The 19,260-nt window shown below is 30.0% G+C and overlaps 1 protein-coding gene across 1 annotated transcript in view; it reads left to right on the forward strand.

Annotated features, from left to right (window-relative positions):
• LOC129962796 (uncharacterized) overlaps positions 1–19,260 on the forward strand; it is a 39,613-nt gene extending 20,353 nt beyond the window's left edge. Inside the window, exons 17-28 of the mRNA XM_056076791.1 lie at positions 469–592; positions 1,258–1,471; positions 2,655–2,937; positions 3,492–3,701; positions 6,200–6,511; positions 7,589–7,723; positions 8,234–8,437; positions 11,405–11,705; positions 13,050–13,210; positions 16,090–16,332; positions 17,954–18,191; positions 18,998–19,260. Coding sequence (XP_055932766.1) covers positions 469–592; positions 1,258–1,471; positions 2,655–2,937; positions 3,492–3,701; positions 6,200–6,511; positions 7,589–7,723; positions 8,234–8,437; positions 11,405–11,705; positions 13,050–13,210; positions 16,090–16,332; positions 17,954–18,191; positions 18,998–19,260 — 2,688 coding nt within the window. The remainder of the gene's footprint in view (positions 1–468; positions 593–1,257; positions 1,472–2,654; positions 2,938–3,491; positions 3,702–6,199; positions 6,512–7,588; positions 7,724–8,233; positions 8,438–11,404; positions 11,706–13,049; positions 13,211–16,089; positions 16,333–17,953; positions 18,192–18,997) is intronic.

Below are 19,260 nucleotides of genomic sequence, written 5' to 3' on the forward strand. Positions count from 1 at the left end.
ATCTCTATAACATTAATGTAAGTTTTGAAAACTAAAATTAAGCATAAAAGTAATATTTTTCACGGGAAAAATCTCTATTAATTGACTTGCAATGGTTTTATTTCAAGAAGAATAATTATAAAAACCACATAATTCAATGTCTTCCTTTTAGTACAGTAAATATCTTAAATCTTCAATATATATATATATATATATATATATATATATATATATATATATATATATATATATATATATATATATATATATATATATATATATATGAGAGGTACTGTTTCGTAAGGTATTCTGAATAAGAAAATCCGTTATATTACTACAAAAGGAGTTATAATTTATATTATTCAAAGCCTGTTAAAATATAACAGCTGAACATATTTCTTTTAGCGTTTTATTTCGAGTCAAGCAAATAATAATAATGATGATGAAAATGATATATTTTCATGGTTTACTTTATAATTTTTCATGCAGGTCAAAATGGTCGATAGAGCTACCGAGTTCTGGAGATTCACCATCTTCCAAAAACTATTCTACTCTATGTCCTATTATTACATGGATGATCTGGAATATCTGAGAGGAGACTTGTTAGACCTATGTAAGTGAAATAGAAATTTCCATTAGACCACAGTTTGTCTTATCAAAGAGTGGAAAATACAGGAATGTAAGAAAATATTAGCAGAAAGCTGACGATGTAAGAAACAATATGCATCTCCTCTTACAACCTATGAATATGGCTGGCTGCCATATGTTCCGTATATAAGGAACTGTATTCAATACGCAGTCCCATTTCACTATCTTCCTGTTCTTCCGTACTCTGCTTCAGCTCTGATATTAACTTTCTAAGTTCTATAGAAATATTGAGATTACCTTCAAGCTTTTTGTATATCTAAAAGAATGTTTCAAAAAAAGATAATTATAAGCAAAACTGCGTAGCTATTTTGAAATTGAGAAAGAAACAGAAACGACTGAAGTTTTTTTGCAGTTGCAAAATATACTGATAATTAATTATGTTTAATACAGCATTGAAATAATAAATATTTGATTAACCTTGAAATTTAAAAAAAAATTTTGTCACAATAAAATGAGCCAATACATTTTTTCATTAAACTAATTAAAGCTAATTTTAGAAACGTTTTTATGAAAAAAAAAACAACATTTTTATCGTTATTGGAGAGAGCATAGGGGGAGTTAAAGTAAAACTGCTAAAAATAAAAAAAGAAATATCATTTCAAAAAGATAAAAGAAAATATCCTTTTTCAGTGAAAGAACATATAAAGCAATTCCTCACGTGGGAAAGAGGTACCATCCATGGCCATATAGTGAAAGTGTGGATGCCTTCTACATTCCAGTCAAGGGCCTTCGTTCAAACTTTACCGTACCCCGTCCAGTTTGAAATGAAGAACCCAATGCTTCTTTCATTGAAGCTTGATATAAAACGAAAAAACGACGGATTTTCAGCTGATATTCATCCAAGGTATGCTAATCATATTTCATGAAATACCAATTTGAAAGGAAAAATGAAATGAAACTCAGTAAGTTTATGCGGTTTCGAGAATTTGCAGAAATTCTAAGTTGCACAAAGAGTATAAAACAAGCGATAACGCTCATTTGCTCACAAGAGATGATATACAAATGAAAGATTTTTACCATTGTTTTTCAATAAATAAATATAACCACATATAAAGGATAAATTCAACAGAGTTATGATAGCTATTGAAATTGCCGATAATTGCAAGGTAATTGTTTAAAAAAATGCGCAGTAGATTTTACTAAAGAATGATTGAAGTTACTATTGAAGAACTTTAAATATTTTCTTAAGATGTCTCTTAAATTTCGCAATGACTTGAGCTTTCGGGATTGAAATCAATATATATATATATATATATATATATATATATATATATATATATAAGCTCTTTTTTGTGTCGAAATTGGTCATGATTCGGCAAATAAATTCTTTTATTAATAGATCAATATGGATTAACAGAATAGATTAAGACTGTTTTCAATATCAAAGTAAAGTCAGTAATTTATGAAAATTTTTCTTACTATTACAATTTTTAAAAAATAAAATTAACTGTATTTAGATATGAGCAAATTAATAATTTGAAGATGAAAGGAAAAACATAAGATCCTTATTTATATAAGCAAGAATTTCGTCACGCATAGTTTCGGGTATAAATGTGGGAAATATCTAATCAGCATGATACAATTCGAGAATTGTCTATAAGATTTGAAAATCAAAAGGTTTTCCTTCCCTCTGTCTTCATACAGCAAAGTTGAGCTAATATGTAATTAAATATTATTAAGAATACTATGGATAATTTATTTTTAATACAGAGCATTCAGAGCAAAATATATTTTCGTACAAATGTTCGGTTTAAGTTTATTTTAATTTACACTCTTTCGAAAAATTCAAAATATAACAGTAGAAAATAAATGCTATTGACCCTTTTTTTTTTCCTGGTATACAAAGACATTGACTTTTCCTTTTTATAAAAATCGATCTGCTGAATACTTTTTTGAATTATCATTAATCTCTAAGTTTTACATCTTCTAAATCTGAGATTCCAAATCATATTCCAAGTACTGCGTAGCTATTTGAATTATTAGTATAAATGCAACGTAATCTATAGTGAACGCTTATTTCTTTTCAGCCTCTATCACTCCATGTTGTACTCCAACGGAATGCTCAACCTTGGAGACTGCAAGCATGTCGGAGTATATCACGAAACAAAAATAGCAACAACTTACCCCGTCAAGATTACCGTCGCTGTGGAGGAGGGCAAATACCACGTGTCTTACAGCTTCCCAGAACTCCCGAAAAAGGTCTTCGTTTACCACTCTGAAGCCGGAACTTATACCACGAAGCACAACTTGGAAGCCCAGCCCACAACAACTGAAAAGAGAGTAATCAGGACGATCCCATCTTCGTTTGTGGTAAATACTTGCCGATTTGTAAATAGGCGGTGACGAAATTTTGATTTGGAAGCTGGGCAAAAAATAGGGGCGTGGGCTTATAAATTAATTTTAAAAAATGGCATTTACCATTTGATAAATAAATAAATTTATCAATAATCCAAATATTCGGATAATATATTAAGAAGTATTAGGATAATATTATTAACACTACCAATTTTCCTATCTGTTTCATTACTTTCATTTCGTTATTACTGTGTTTATAAATACCATACATAACTTAAATATAATTCTGTACGAATATGGATGCCATTCAATCATAAAATAAATAGATAAGTAATTAAAAGCATATATATTTTTATTCAGATATTTAATCAAACATTAATATTTAAAATAATAAATGCGCTGATTAATTTTTAAAAAGAATCGGAATGTGAAAATAAATTGACCAGTTTAATAAAAGAGGGACCTCATAAAATGGGGGAAGGAAGAGAAATCTTATAAATATTTTTTAAATCGAGCACAAGATGGAAATTGGTAATATTAACAAAGAATGCTTTTACTCTGATTTTTAGAGAAACAGTACGTTTGGCGTTGTCGGATTTCCTCTTTTCCGTAGCGATATCCTAACCGAAGATATTTCCTTTGGTTACGAGCAAGTACCGCGAAATATCAAAGAAGCATTGGACCAGACTATTGAAGATTTCCTGAACCCCGGATGGAGAAGAAAAACTGTTGAAATCTCGAGGATACCCGATAGCATCTTCTGGCCTCCTAAGACGGAGGTAAAATCCTTTTTACTTTGATTCAATGTGATATTTTTCTAGACATATACGTACTAAAATCAACTAGGAATCTTTAATAACATAATTCTTCTTCAAACGATGATTCTAAATTCTCTATACGTGCAGCCTTCAAACTATTTGTCCGATAAACGTTAATTTAATTCCACATTCGCAGTTTTGTCAATCATTTCCAAAGAAAGAAAATCCAAGATTTAAACTTTTTTTACAAAATTTCTATCATATGAGTTCTTTTTCTAAGATTTTAATTTGCCTTATTTTAAATGTCCTGAAGTATTAAATTTCTCACTCAGTTTCTAAATCATACAATAATGTTCTAACTTAAATTTGCTTTTGAATATTTTAATTCCATTCTTTCTTTATTAATATTCGATAACACAAGAATTCCAGATTCAAGCATGGAAAGGAGAGAGAGATGAAATTTTCTTAATAACCTGTCGTTCTAGCTAGTGCAAAAGAATAATTACAAAATAAAACCGGCGTCACAGAGGTAGCGCGTCTTCCCCCAGATCTGAGCTTCCTGGTTTCGAGTCACGGTCCGGGCATGGTTGTTCTTCATCTGTTCTAACTGTGAGATGTGTGAATGTGTTCTCCCTTCAAAAAAGAGGCTGTGCAATCGAATGTGATGCGCGAGTAGCAAAATCGTACTCTTGGCCCTAGTTGGCGCTACTAAAACAAGAGACACTCTCTCCCGGCTTAAAATCACTGAATTCGATATCAGCGGGCTTGTCCATGGCAAGTGCCATCAGAAACAATAAAAACTAAAAATAAAAAGGAAATATTAGAAAATTATCGTGAAGTCTAAATGTTATTGGGATCAAACCTGGAATAAAAAGATTTATTAAATTTGACTCTCCTGTAAAATCAGTTTATTATCAAAATGTGGGGATATTTAACGAACTTTAGTGTCCATTATTATGCAAAGAAAATTAACATGCAACCCATTTTTTTTGGTGTGTGTGTGTTTCTGTTAATAATTAATGCAGCAATTGAAAACTGATAAAAAAAAATTAATATTCAAACCTGTTTCGCTTCATTGCAGTTTCAAACTATTTATCAACAAAAAAATCATACGATAGTTCAGGTGTTGAATCATAGAGTCTTGCAATACAATATGATTCATCTGTGCAATGACTGTGCAGATGAACTAACAGCACACATAAATTCTTTTGAAAAATCAGCCGCCTTTGGAGACCAGTTTGTTCGTTAAGATAATTGATTTAGGAAACTGTTTAATAATTTATGGATTAAAAAAGCACTTCGTCTTGTTATTTGATTATGAACATAAATTAAATATAGTTCAATTTACTACAAATTAAAAAGGGCAGATATTACGAAATAAAAATGGATATATTAAGAAATAAAAGTTATGAAGAAGTGAAAATCCTGCTATGGAGTTAATGATTGGCAACAGCATCCAGTTGAATGTTTTGATGGATGAATTTGAATTCTATCATAGAATTTACAAACATGGCTACTTATAGTATATCAAATTAAACATATTATTAAAATTAAAGGGAAATTCTACAGAAATGAAATTGATATATTAAAAAAGTAATTTTCTGAATATTAAGATAATACAAATACTATTTTTTTGTGAAATATTTGTTTTGGAAGATATGAACATCCATTTTCGCAGGCAAGTCACATTCATTACACATCTGGTCTATTTTCCCTCTCGATTAAGCTTTCAGTTTGAAGCCTATTTCTTGATTACTTTTATATTTTCTTTCTTCTGACTAAATTTACTTTTTAATTATAAGACAGACCATCCCCGTAACATTTTTAATACTACTTTGCAGTCCACTAATTAGATGACCAAACGTTGGAAGTAACTACCTGAAATTCATATTATGTTTTATCTACATTTATCTGTTGATTCGACAATAAATAATCAGAGCAATATCTGTGCAATGTTTTATATAGAGATATTGTTTGCTAGACAGGAAATAGCATTCCCTTCTCAAGTATTATTTGCACATAAGCTGCCCCTCCCCCTCCTTTTTCCAGCGTGAAACATCCCTTGAAGTCGTGCAATGCAATTGCCATAATTACATATCTCCAAGCCATGGTTTAAGATGATGTTCCTTCGACATAGATCTACGAATGTTTGAATGATTTCTGGCAGATGCAATTCCGATAAAAAAAAAGTTATTTTCCTGATATAGAAAAACAGCAAATAATACTATTTTTGATCTTCATCTTCTGTACTCTCAACAAATAAAATTTATTAAATTTTGGTACAAACTTTTAGATTCTGATCCAATATTTATTTACGAGTATTATTTCAAGAAAATGATTTGAATATTAATTTTAAATGCCAGCGAAGCTTTATGGGCTTACCATAATTTCTCCAAAAATTAGTCATGAAGTAATTAAATGTTTTCTACAGAATGATTTTAATAATTCGAAACTATTAACACTATAAAATTACTGAATTCTAGAATAATTCATCAATATATTCACACTTTTTTTTTCAGGTTAAGATGCATATCACCCTTCAGCACGAATTCATCAAGTCTACATCAAAAAGTAATTTTGACTTTTTCAAAAAATTTACCATCGATGAAGTCAGTGAAAAAAATATCATATCAGAAGAAAATTTACTGAAAGAAGAAATCAAAAAATTCGGACACGTTTATGACAGTCTCTCCATTTCTGTTGAACAGAAAGTTAGTGACCAAGTCACTAACACGGCTTATTTACACGTGGCGTACAAGCGCACATTAGAGGGATTCATTCACCATGTTGGCGTGAACGCCACTGCCAAAGTTTATGGACTGCCACTTGGAGTAAGATTCTTTCATTTTTTTATAGTTAAAATACATATAATAAATTTTCAGGAAAATATAAATCATTATACAATATTACGCTATAAAATATTCCAAATCTGAAAAGCTATGGTTAAAAATGACACGCTTTGGTTGACTAATTGCTTCCAAAGGAACAATGATTTTAAATAACATAAAAATATCAGTTCATAATCATTGTGAATCTTAGTTAATTCATGAATTTTCAATGAGAGTACCACTTATTTCCCAAGTTTATCCAATCCTTCTTGAAGCAAGACTGATGTTAAGGCACTGAATTTGTACAAGCTGTAATGTTTTTTTTATATATATATATACAGCAAAGCTTTCTCAACACTTTTAATGCTATTAGTTCACAATTTTCAGTTCCAAGTTAAGTTTTTAGTCGAGTTGGCTTTCTCGCACTGCGAGCGACAAATAGCGCATTCTCTTCCAACAGAGTAGAAATTTTACATTCCCTTAAAATTAGCTACCAAATCATCATGTAATTTTAGCAATTCTTTATAATTTTGATGACAAGATCACATTTTTTTTCATCTAATTTATCTTCATTGTTTTAGCTTATCATAGTTTTGAGTTGTCGCTTTTGCTCAGTCACGAATATACAGATCGAAATATAATCAGCTTGTAGGCAGAATTAGCCTAAAGTTTAATGTATATTACCAATACTTGAAACAAAAACATATTAATGTGGTCAAACTGTAAAGAAAAAGAATTTAAAAAGTTTAAAAAATGCATAAAGGCAATTATAGTGGGTTTATCGGTTGAGTTGGCTATCCAAAGTATGCTTACTTATTTATTCAGTATTTATTAAAAGTGATGAATTAAAAAAAAAATGTTTATTGCTCTTAACTTAGTAAATTATAGAGTTTTAATTAATTTTTTACTCGAATTTTTTGGTTAAAAGAATCTGGAACTGTGATTTCATTAGTTTTGATTTAGACAAATCCCATGGTATTATGCAGCATAACTCTTTCAGTATCCAATAAGAAGATCTAATTGGCAGTTATAGGAAAAAAAATCACAAATTAATAATAGAAATTTATTATCATTTCACAGGCAACCTCAAACTTCATTGCAATGTACTTCGACAGACCAAATGAACTCAAGTATTCAGAAGACCATTATGGACAGCAGAAAGGAATTATAGTAGGTTCCATTCGGTTACAAGACAAACCCTACGTTACTGCTAAAGTAAGAAATTTTTTTAAATCATAATAACCTTTCTGAATCATTTCTTTCTTTGTTTGTATTTCGATATAATATCAATATTTAAAATTGATAGTTCAAGCTCAAGTACTCAACATCTTTACAATTCAAGGTTTAGATAACAGTTAATGAATTTATATTTATTTTCTTAAATTGCCCTTAATTCTTCATTTTTTGTCTAATCATTTCGGTCTTAACCAAAAGAACAAGATAAATCTCTAAATAATATGGTTAAATTTAATGGCCTTTGAAATTTCTGCACATATACAATTCGAGGCACTGTTGAGAATTCAACTCCTTTCTAAACATTCGATTTCAAAACTTATTACTATTGAATATTGTCAGATATTATTAACCAGAATTAAACTGCAGGATTACAAACTCTAAAATTTGTAGTTTCTATCAAAAATTCTATGATCTCTGATGAAATTTTAAAATAATTCTTTCCTACCAGAAATTTCACGCTCTCAGTCAAAATTTGTTTCTTCTCTAAAGGTTATCCTGAAATACAAGTCTCTGGAAGAACACCTGAACAAGGGACTGCAAAAACCTCTTCCCTCTAAATATTTCTATCCTGAAACACACGAGGAGTGTCTTGAAGATATGAAGAAAGGAAAGGTGCATTCTGTTGCTTGCATCAAAGCCATCAAAGAACATGCCATCTACAACAGAATGAAAATTCATTTGTTTTGGGGAGAGGTTAGTAATTCCTTTTTTTATTGTCTTTTTATTATTTCCCAAGGTTTAAAATATATTCACATAATTTGTCATTTAGTTCAATCTATCGAAAGTTATTAAGGAAGCAGTGATTTTCCAAATAGAAAACATAAGCAAATATACTCATAATTAATTAAGAGACGGACTTAAAATACACTTATTTTCGAATATAAAAATTATAATAATAAAATACTCAAGTGATAAATAAGTTCTAAAAATATTTAAATACAGTATTATCTACTAGAATACACAATTATATTAAATTTTGGAAATATCGGAGGCTTTAGGAAGAGGGTGCAAAATCATCATAATTTTTTTAAAACATTTGAAACATATCGAGTTAAATAATAATTAAAAAAAATGAAATCTGCTGTCCAAAATTACAAATTATCATGTGAGAACATTTTTTTCGATGAATTGCTTAGAGCTAGAAAGCGATATTTCAGAATTGAAACGGAGACGTTTTGTGTTGAACGTTGACGGTTGTGATTCAGAATCCAAATGGACACGTTCTATGTTTGAAGTTGAATGTTGCGATTGAGAATCTGCAACACACTGCATATTTTACGCTTTCATCGCTCATTTTGTAAAGCTATTTTACGTTCAAATTTAATTCGATCAGCTTCTAATTTAAAATTTTTATTATTCGTTTTTGTTGATTGAAGGTTTTGCCTCTGAAGGTTTGATTGAAGGTTTTGTTCCGCCTCTATTTGCTCTTTCGTTCCCTTTCTTTTTTTTTTTTTTTTTTTTTTTTTTTTTTTTTGCAAGGCTTCATCGGGAGAAAGCTTAGGGCGCCAAATTTATGATTTATTTTTTGCCTACGCAATTTCGAGTTTGAAAGCCCCCTAACAAAAACATCATGTTCTTTTTCCGTTTCTCGGCTCTTAATAACGTAAGTGACGTAAATGTGGTATCGTTCGATAGAGGATATCGAGTAGAGTATATCGATGCCAGTCGTAAAAACAGGTTTTCAAAAACGAGGTCGAAAACCTCGCTCGAAAATTCAAACTTTTACATCTTTGAGAGCTTGTATCTCGCGAATCACTCTGAGTAGCAACGTGAAATTCATATCGTTACATGCATTTCGGCGAGTACTATCCAACGTTACGAGCAAATGCAATGTAACTCGAGTTTGTAAATTTCGAGAACCGATCGCAGACCCTATCGAGACACGAGTTTCGCTAAAAATATCATTCTACTCTATTCATTAAGACGAGTGTTTATAAGGAGCGCACTCGTCTCTACGTTGTGTAGAATCAATAGTAAGCAAAATCCGTACTGCGTAAGCGCAATGGATCCAAAATTTTGGAGGGCGTAGAGGACCCCTCGGGATATTTCGAAGTGAAAATCCCATGTCTCTAACATATGTAGTTTACAAGATATAACGAAAACCATCTGCGCATGCACAATAGATGACTCCATGGGGGGGGGGTACTATAGCCCCGTAGGATTACTATGGCGAAAAACCCATGTCTCTAACAACATATCAAATTTAAAAACGCATCTGCTCTCAAAGAAGCATACCTAATAATAATGCAATACTGGTTGAAGCAAATGAAGATGAAAATTGCCATTTATGCTTTATTCGTTGCCTACGCGATTTCGAGCTTCAATTATTCGTTGCCTTCAATTATTCAAAACCCCGTGAAAACAACATCATGTTCTTAATGATAATAATAGTGTTTAATCGTAGAAAATACCAAAAAACAACAGTTTTACGCTAAAATAACTGCTATAACAACTAAAGAGTTTTTCTTTGAGGACTTCGAAGACGCTCAAATTTAGTTATTAAATGAAGCAATGTGGAAATTTGATTACAAAGATATGGTTAGTTATTTCGAAGCACATGTAATGCCTAGATGAAATCCATTTACCCTTATCATTCGAAAGATTCGTTATTCTATACATAACATTAAAAAAGAAAAAAAATTCTTTTATAGCCTACGTGATTGGTTTATAAGAGGGTGGTAGAGATTAATGAATTTCTTGTATTCAAGCTTGTGTTTTCCAGAACTATCACACGATGATATCTTTTAAGTGTCATGATTAAGTGTTTTTCGCTATTCATCAAAATATGATAGCATTATCGTTAAAAGATTTGCCGATTGTCGATTAGCTATTGTCCGATTAAAATGATGTTTCTCAGCATACGATGCAATAATTTCCAAAGCTTTCAGTATATTCCTTATTTTATTGGAAGAGTGTTCCTCTGCAGAGGCTATTATTATCTCCTCTTCTAATCAAATCTTATCCGCAACTTTTTCCTGTTATACAGAATCCATAAAATATTCGTTAATTTTGTCGGTGCATCAAAGTCATAGCTATTTATTTCTGACTCCGTAATCTTGGCTAGAGACACAACCTCGTCGATTAAAGATTCTCGAGCACTTGTGTCTCGGGGTCGCGTTCGGCATCGGTATAAAGCCAAAGCTTCTCCCACATAAGGACACTCTTAAAACAAACGTCCAATACAGACTGATATAAGCCATGCCAGCGTTTGATATCTCCTACCTCTCATTCTGCGAAACATGGCACGTTAAGCGACACATTTTTTTAAATATTTTGTTTTGCTTGTTGGGAGAGGTTTGACCATATTTAGCAACATTACGGACAAATAAAAACTCGAATGTGTTTAAATTTTATTATAAAAAACATCAGTAAATATTTTTGTTGCCATACACACAATTAATGCAGATATTTTATTTAAGAACTCACGCACTTCTACAAACTAATAAAGCAAGGTCCAAAAACAGAATTTTAAAAAAATTTCCAGAAATTAAAGAGCATGCTTAATCTGTTGTGAATTTACTTTTCCATTTTCTTATCATTTAAAAGAGCATGCTTAATCTATTGTGAATTTACTTTTTCATTTTGTTATTATTTAATTATTTACATTTGTTTAAAACGCTCCTCGACAACCATAGTGAAATAAAACCGACTCTTTTTTAGGATATACAGGACACTCCTATAGTGAGAGATATTTTACACAAAGTCGATATTGCTATTAAACATGCTTTCTTCAATCACCTCAGCGTTGAAAGGAACTATTGCGTAATTCCACACTACATTAACGTTGATGTAACATACATCGACAAGTTGACGGACAAGCCTGTTGTTGATGTTGTCCTACAAAAGCCTTCAGAAACATTGAAATTCTACAAAGTAGATCCAACCTTCATTCAGCCAATATCCAGCATTTACAGCGTTCCAGAAACTTATGTTCAATACCACACCAACAACACATATCCGGGTATACCATTTATCTTTTTTTTTTTTTTTGCGCTTGCTAACTGTTTCAAACAGAATGGAGCTACGCCAATTCGAAGTTACCGACATTATAAAAACTTATTATTTTCCAAAAATTCAAATTAAGAAAAAGCTGAATAAGTTTTTGATCAGAGAAAAGATACATTTCAAATTCAAGTGACAGAAATAATTTATAACTGATACGTGACAATTTTAATAAATATTGCATAATTAATAAAAAAGCAATATGCAATTTGGATTTTTAAAAAATCGATTAAAAATAATTAAATAACTATTCTTTAAATGATGCCAATATAAAAGCAAATATTTTATATAAACAAATTATATATATATATAGCATTTTGAATGCAGTAATTGTATAGTATGCATTTAAATTAAACAATACAATTTTCAAGTAAAATATTTAAATAAAAAAAGACAATTTTCATTGTTCTATTCATTGAATACATTTATATAACAGTGAAATCCTTCAGCAAATTTAGAGCTTTGAAATGTTATTCACTTGCAGTCACGAGGAAATGCATTTGACTAACGGAAATATTTAAGATATAAAAAAAATCCTAGAATATTTAATTTTGACGTAAATTTATCTCGAATACATTAGAATTATAGATAGTATTGTAACCTTACGTCAATGGGAAACTCTAGGAACCAGAGAATTATCAGTGAATTCGAATCAAAAACGTTATAATTATCCAAGTTTTGTTTAAGTATATGGAAATATGAATAAAATTTCAGTGTACCCAAGAAATTCTTAATTTTTTTTAACTTACTAAAGGACTTGAGAGTAGATTTGTTATGCTATAGATTTTGTTTAAGATATTGAAGTATTTATAAATAATTATATTACATAAATTAATACTTCAATTTGAAAAATAGTTAACATTTAAAATATGCGAATTTGAAAATTTGGATTCCTGTCCTCTCTTCCGAATAACTAATATTAAAACACAATAATTTTTTACGAGAGGAGGGGGGAGAGGGATGACAGCTTTTGATTGCTTGTACTAAAATAAAATTAGCATGAAAATTATGAATAAAAACACTATATGCTTATGAGAGTTTCAATTTTAAAAATAAGATCTATATTTCAGTCAAATATCTCTGTTTCCTAATTTAATAAAATTGTTGCGATAAAATCAGAGAATTGTATTCTGAAAGCAAAAACAACAGAAAGGAAATTCGGAAAATCTGTTTAAACAAATTTTAATGCTAAACCAACAAAGAAATACTATGATTACAAGCAATCCTTCTTTTTATATCATAAAAAAAAATGCTTCGAGTTCTAGGTATCAGTACTTCTAACCAATTAATTTGTTCGTTACAGCTACCTGCACTTTGATGAAGAATTCCGTCAGAACATACGACTTGAAGACTATCCATTTAGTAAGAAGAGAGACATGCTCTTATATTTTGAGTACTCACTGTGTGCGACACAAGAAGTTCGCTGTGATTGTAAAGATAGATCCACGCCATCCTGAATCAAAAGTGAGTACATGAACTTTCATTAAAAGTGTATTTTCTCTGATAATTGTCCGATTTGCTATGTCTCTCTCTCTTTTTCCTTATCCAAAACTAAAAATCCGCTTTTGAAAAATGTAAGTAATCTATTTGTAATATATTCTGAAATGTATGAAAATATTCAAAACTAAATTCGTTAAATTAATATTACTTATTAAATCTAATATTTAAATATATTAATGGCGTATTTTGTTTTCAACAGAAGTCCAAGTCACAAAATATAATTCAGTGATATTAGCTGAGTTCCTTTCTACATCGTCTTTCGTCACTGGCGGGGGGGGGGGGATAATTATTTCTATCAAGAATGATTTCCCTCGTATGCCTTCAGCATATAGTTATGAAATTTCATAGAGACCTCAGCCTCCACCATTTTCATATAGTTCCTAATTTACCAGTTTTAGTTAGGTAACATGGCATCAGTACACTCATAAGTAAAACGAGTCATTGGCAATTATCCAGATCCCCAAATTATCATTTTCCCCCCTTAATACGAAAGAGAAAAGACAAATCAAATTACTAAAAATAAAACGAAGAGTGATTGTAAAGCGTAAATCAATGAAGAGAAGATGCTGACATTTTTAGAGATCCACAAAGAAAATTAAAATTTAATGAAAACGTCGTTGCAAAATAAGGAAAAAATTCTAGCAATTCCAAATTTTCCAAGAATTTTTTTTTTTTCGCCTTTTATTCTTAAATATATTTTTTAAACAAATAAGACACTAAAATTAATTGTGGGAAACCATGTCATCGATTTTTTTTTTGTTATTTTTCTTATAGAATTGCAATAAAACAATTTATAATATCATTATTCTTAAATATATTTTCTAAACAAATACGACACTAAAATTAATTGTGGGAAACCATGTCATCGATTTTTTTTTGTTGTTGTTATTTTTCTTATAGAATTGCAATAAAACAATTTATAATATCAAACTATTTTTCGACAAACATTATGGCAATGGCGATTCTCCATCTCAAAAAACAGCTAGTTTTCAAAAGATATTTCTGAAAGTTTGATCTACACATATAAAATAATGAACCTGAATTTTTATATTCAATGCAAGTTCCGAAATTTTATGCATTTTAGTAGTACTTCATTATCTGTAAATGAGTAGTATAGTTCACTTCTGTTCTATTCTGTTCATGTCATAATGTGACAAAATTGAATAGAATCAAGTATGGCGAAACAACTACTTTGTATACAAATGGTTTACAACAATTCCAATAAATTTTGGAATGTAGATTAAAAATAGTATGCTAAATTCAGTTTACTTTTAAATTTTGAAAAATAAATTATCTTAACAAGAATAAATGATTTATATTGTATATAATAATAATAATTCTATGAATAAATATTAGAAGGGAAAATATTTAGAAAGTTAAAGGAAAAAAATAGATTAGAAAGTACAAAAAACATAAGAGAAAATTGCTATCAGCAACTGCAGAAAGTGCTGTAAATATGAAGCTTTATAGTTACTTGCAACATACAATACATTGCGATTTAGGGAGCTTCAACTCCTTTAGTACTGATTTCCTTTGCAATTGAAGCTTTTGATTTCCACTCAGGTTATGTTTCATCTTACCACAATAAGTTTAATTCACATTTGTAAATATTCGTGAACGCTCAGAAGAGGATGTTGACAAATGCTTAAAACAGTTCTGTGAAAGAAATTAAATGATAAATCTTTTTCCCATTGCGTAATTCGATTTTAAATGGTACTGATTTCAAGTTTCCTCTCTTTAATGTCTCTATCTCATCAAACAATCGCTTGATTCATTTGGCATCGCAAATTCTTACAAAGATCTGAGTTACCAAATTGTTATCTACTGCAGTCCAGAAAAAGGAATTATACTTTTCAAATTTATATACGCTGATACCACATACTTTCGAGCTCTTTTTATGTTTTGGCTTTATAGAGAGTTCAAGCACCTTCGTCACATCTTTAGATTAATGGACACGAAGAGAGTTAGGAATAAATTAAACCTAATAAACCATACCCACATGGGATATTAATTACCTCATTTATTGGACAAAGAAAGTATTTTTTCACAAATTCGTGCATTATATAGAAAAGTAACATCAACATCCAGAAATACCGTGATTCTCATTTCTTCAAAAGCTTTTAAGACATTTCGATCATTTTTCATATACATAGTCTCTTATTATGAGGAATCATCTTTCCATTTTCAAGAAAACGGTTTTGAATATAAAAGTGACAAGCTTAACTTTAATGCCTTTAAATATTCCGAAAAATATGACATATCTTTAATTATCCTAGTAAACTGTTCATTTATTTATTTATTTTAGTGATAACCAAACGAAGTGAAATTCAAAATACAATACTTATATATAATAACAGATTTCTCACCATCTTAAACCAAGAGCAACGCAGAATTCTACGAAATTTATAAACATAATATATTCCAATAATCAACAATTTCAGTAAATATGTATTCCTGTTTCTTTATTTTAATTAGAATAAGTTGGATCAGAAATCAAAAACTGCTGTTCATAATTTATAAAGATAATTCAGAGAATAAACTAGGCCTAATAACGAATGTTGTGGATTAGAAACAAATGATCACACACAAGCAGATAGTAAAAATTCTAATTAACAGAAAAACTGCATCCCGGAAGTATACAAAAAGGTTAAAAGATTCAAAAAGAAATTCTAAATTCCATCAATATCGACAGATGAAAATTCCAGAAATACAAAATTCCAAATATATTGCAAATAAAAAAGATGGCCGTATCTAATAAACTAAGAAATTGCGTATGGATAAATTTACCTACTAATCTAAGAACCAGTTGTGTATGAATTTTATTTTAATTAAATAATTTTCAGGAGGTTCATCTTCACATCGGAAGGCATTCAGTAGTTTTGACGCCTGGAAAAGAATGGGAGTACGAAATTCAATATGACGACAAACCCCAAACTATCCAATATCTGGCAGAAGTTATGCTACATGAAACAGAAAAGATTTACGCTGTGGTTAAAAAACCTATGGATGGACATGCCTTTATTGAAATCCATGGCGAGAAGGCTGGAATCAAAGTAACATATGATGGAGAACATGTAAAGATACAGGTAAGCTTCATATTGATTCAAATTGGAAGAAGTTAACCCTCTTTAGCAAGCAGCAGTTTGGCTAATAATATTAGATCTGGTTAATTTAGATCAAATTTCTATTGTATAATTTAATGTTCATTATACTCTCAACAAGCATTTACAGCATATATTTTAATGCCATAGATAGTACGGCCGTATTATTTGAAAAACTTTAACCCATTCTGTTAACATTCTCAGCCGAGAAGGATTCAGCTAGTGTCATTAAAAACTAAACTCTCTATCTAATCCATCTTGTAACTGCAGATTGTCTTTCGCAATAATGAGTCTTATCTTTCTGATTAGGCAAATTGCGGAGATAATAAATAAAAAATTTCTCCCGCGATTAAATATTTGATGAAATAATGAATATTATTTGAATTCCATCACAGCAATATATTGTTACAAATCATATAAAATAGACAAAATCGTAAAAAAAGTAAAATCGTTAAAAATTCACAAAAAAAATTATAACTTTTTTTATATTATATAAAAGAGATTTTTTTTTATTCTTAAAAAATGTATGAAAATCATTGCCGCGCAATAATATTTTGGAAAGTTATAACCATAAAAAGCCAAAAGTTACCATAATTTTTAATTAAATAATTTTTTTAAAAAAAATTTCGATCTCCAAATTTTATTTGTTCTAACATTCAAGTCCAAAACAATCCTGTCTACAGACTATCATTAGACAGACAGACATGCGCTTTCTGAATTATAATTAGTATAGTCATTTTTTTATGGCTCAATGCTAATTATTGAACAAAAATAAGTACAGCACACTCCCGATTATCCGCGGAATTGGGTGGTGCGGCCGCCGCGGATAATCCGAAAAAAGCTAAAAACGGGTATAGCTAAATAGAAAACAGTCATTCCAACTTTGAAAAATCGTTTTATGTACAATAAAACGTAAAATAAACAGGCGAAAATGTTTAACTAACGCTTAATATTTTAGTATATCACTCAAAACTAACCTAAAATGCATTTTGTTAATGAAAACAGAAAAGTGCTTTGCACTTACCAGAGGCGTCAAGGATACACAGAAAAATTAATACATATATACTGTTTTAATACTGTAATGTATTATGTAATTACAAAAGCATGACTGTAAAACTACACCTTTTTGAAGAAATCAGTCATTTGTGTTTGCTTCTTGCTTTGGAAGCATTTTCTCTTTGCTTGGAAGTAAAAAAAAAAAAAAAAACTTAGTGCGGCAGGCGCGGATAATCGGGAGTCTACTGTAATTGTTAACACCTTACTTCACTCAATACTTTTTTAGTATGCTGAGTAATGGAATAGAGCAAAGAAATATCTAATATGAAATAATAAAACACCAAATAAAATGCAACGTCGGACTGATGAAAAAAAAAATATATAAATCAAAATAGCAACGTTATGATAAATGTCTATGGTTTGAATACCTTCAGTGAATATGTTATGTGCTATTATTAAAAATTATTTCGCTGGGTGAATCGAAGCACATTGAAGATGATGTTTTTTAGTATCACTTTGGTTAAATTAAAATAACAGCAAAATTAATTGGAACTTATATTGGGACCAAAGGAGTTAGCAGAATGTTTAATACCTATTTGCACTTTTACAGGTGCATCCAAGATATAAGGGCGAGTTGTGTGGTTTGTGCAGTGAATTTGATGGCGAAATCGTTAGAGAATTGAGAGGCCCAGACAGGTGTCTGTATTCTAGCATTTATGACTATGGAAATTCTTGCGCCTTGGGAAATTGCTACAAATCCAAGCCAGAACACCCACACATTTGTGACACGCCCATCTATCGCCGTATGCCTTCGGAAGACATAGATGAAATTAGCAGACAAGAATATGGTAAGTGTTTACGAATGTAAAAAAAGGGAAGAAAGAATGCTAGATTTTCTTTCAATACATTACACCTAGTTCTAGGTCAGTAACTTTCTCTCTGCATAAAGACCATGCATATTTATTTGTATGTTTTTTAAGAGAAAAAAAAAAGAAGTTTTTGTTCGAACGTGAAGAAATCTGGTCCATACTTCTCAAGATAAGTGGAAGGTCCCTATCAGGGTACAAACTTAAAACTAAAAAAAAAAAAAAATACATACATATTAATGATACTAATTTCATTTTCGCCCATTTTTTCTCTAATTTTAATATTTTTTTAATTAAATTTCATATACAATTTGACAAATTTTTCATTGATACGGTGAATTTGAAAGTAATTTTATGGATCCAACAAGCCATTCAATTACGTTCTTTAACCAATTGAAATAAAAAAAAAATGGTATCTCTAGATTTACATTTATTTAAGAACGTATATAACTTTTAATTTGCATTACCAGTAATTTGAATTAGACGGATTCAACTATGTATATTTCAGATTCATCAAATAACAAGTTAAAATGTTAAATACCTGAACTCTATTTTAATAACTAAACATCCGCGCAATATACTTTCTCGCTTTAAAGAAGAGTCTGCTAGCATATTGTTTGCAATGGCTAATGAAAACACTTCTCCCTTCTGTTCTCTAATAGAATAATAAGTAATTATTCATTAAAAAGAAAAAAAAGATGCTATTCATTTCAGAGTTCTATCAATTTTAACACAGAAATATATATTTTTTAATTGAAACAGTAATCTGCATTATATATTACTTTCAGAACCAAAAGTGAAGAGAAACAAAGTCCTTCCAAAAGATGACAAACTTTGCTTCAGTACCAGACCTCTCCCTGCCTGTGAATCACAAGATGTGATAAAAGTGAAAGAAAGCAAAGAAGTTGAATTCCACTGCTTACCCAAATCCGACCGTCTTGCAAGGAAATTAGTTTCAGAATCAAAAAGAAGGATTTTAGGTGAACTGGAAACTAAGGAAGTGGACATCACAGTAGAAGTTGATTATCCAAAACTATGTGCTATCCAATAA

Source organism: Argiope bruennichi, chromosome 3, assembly GCF_947563725.1.
Source record: "Argiope bruennichi chromosome 3, qqArgBrue1.1, whole genome shotgun sequence".
Taxonomy (NCBI): Eukaryota; Metazoa; Arthropoda; class Arachnida; order Araneae; family Araneidae; genus Argiope; species Argiope bruennichi.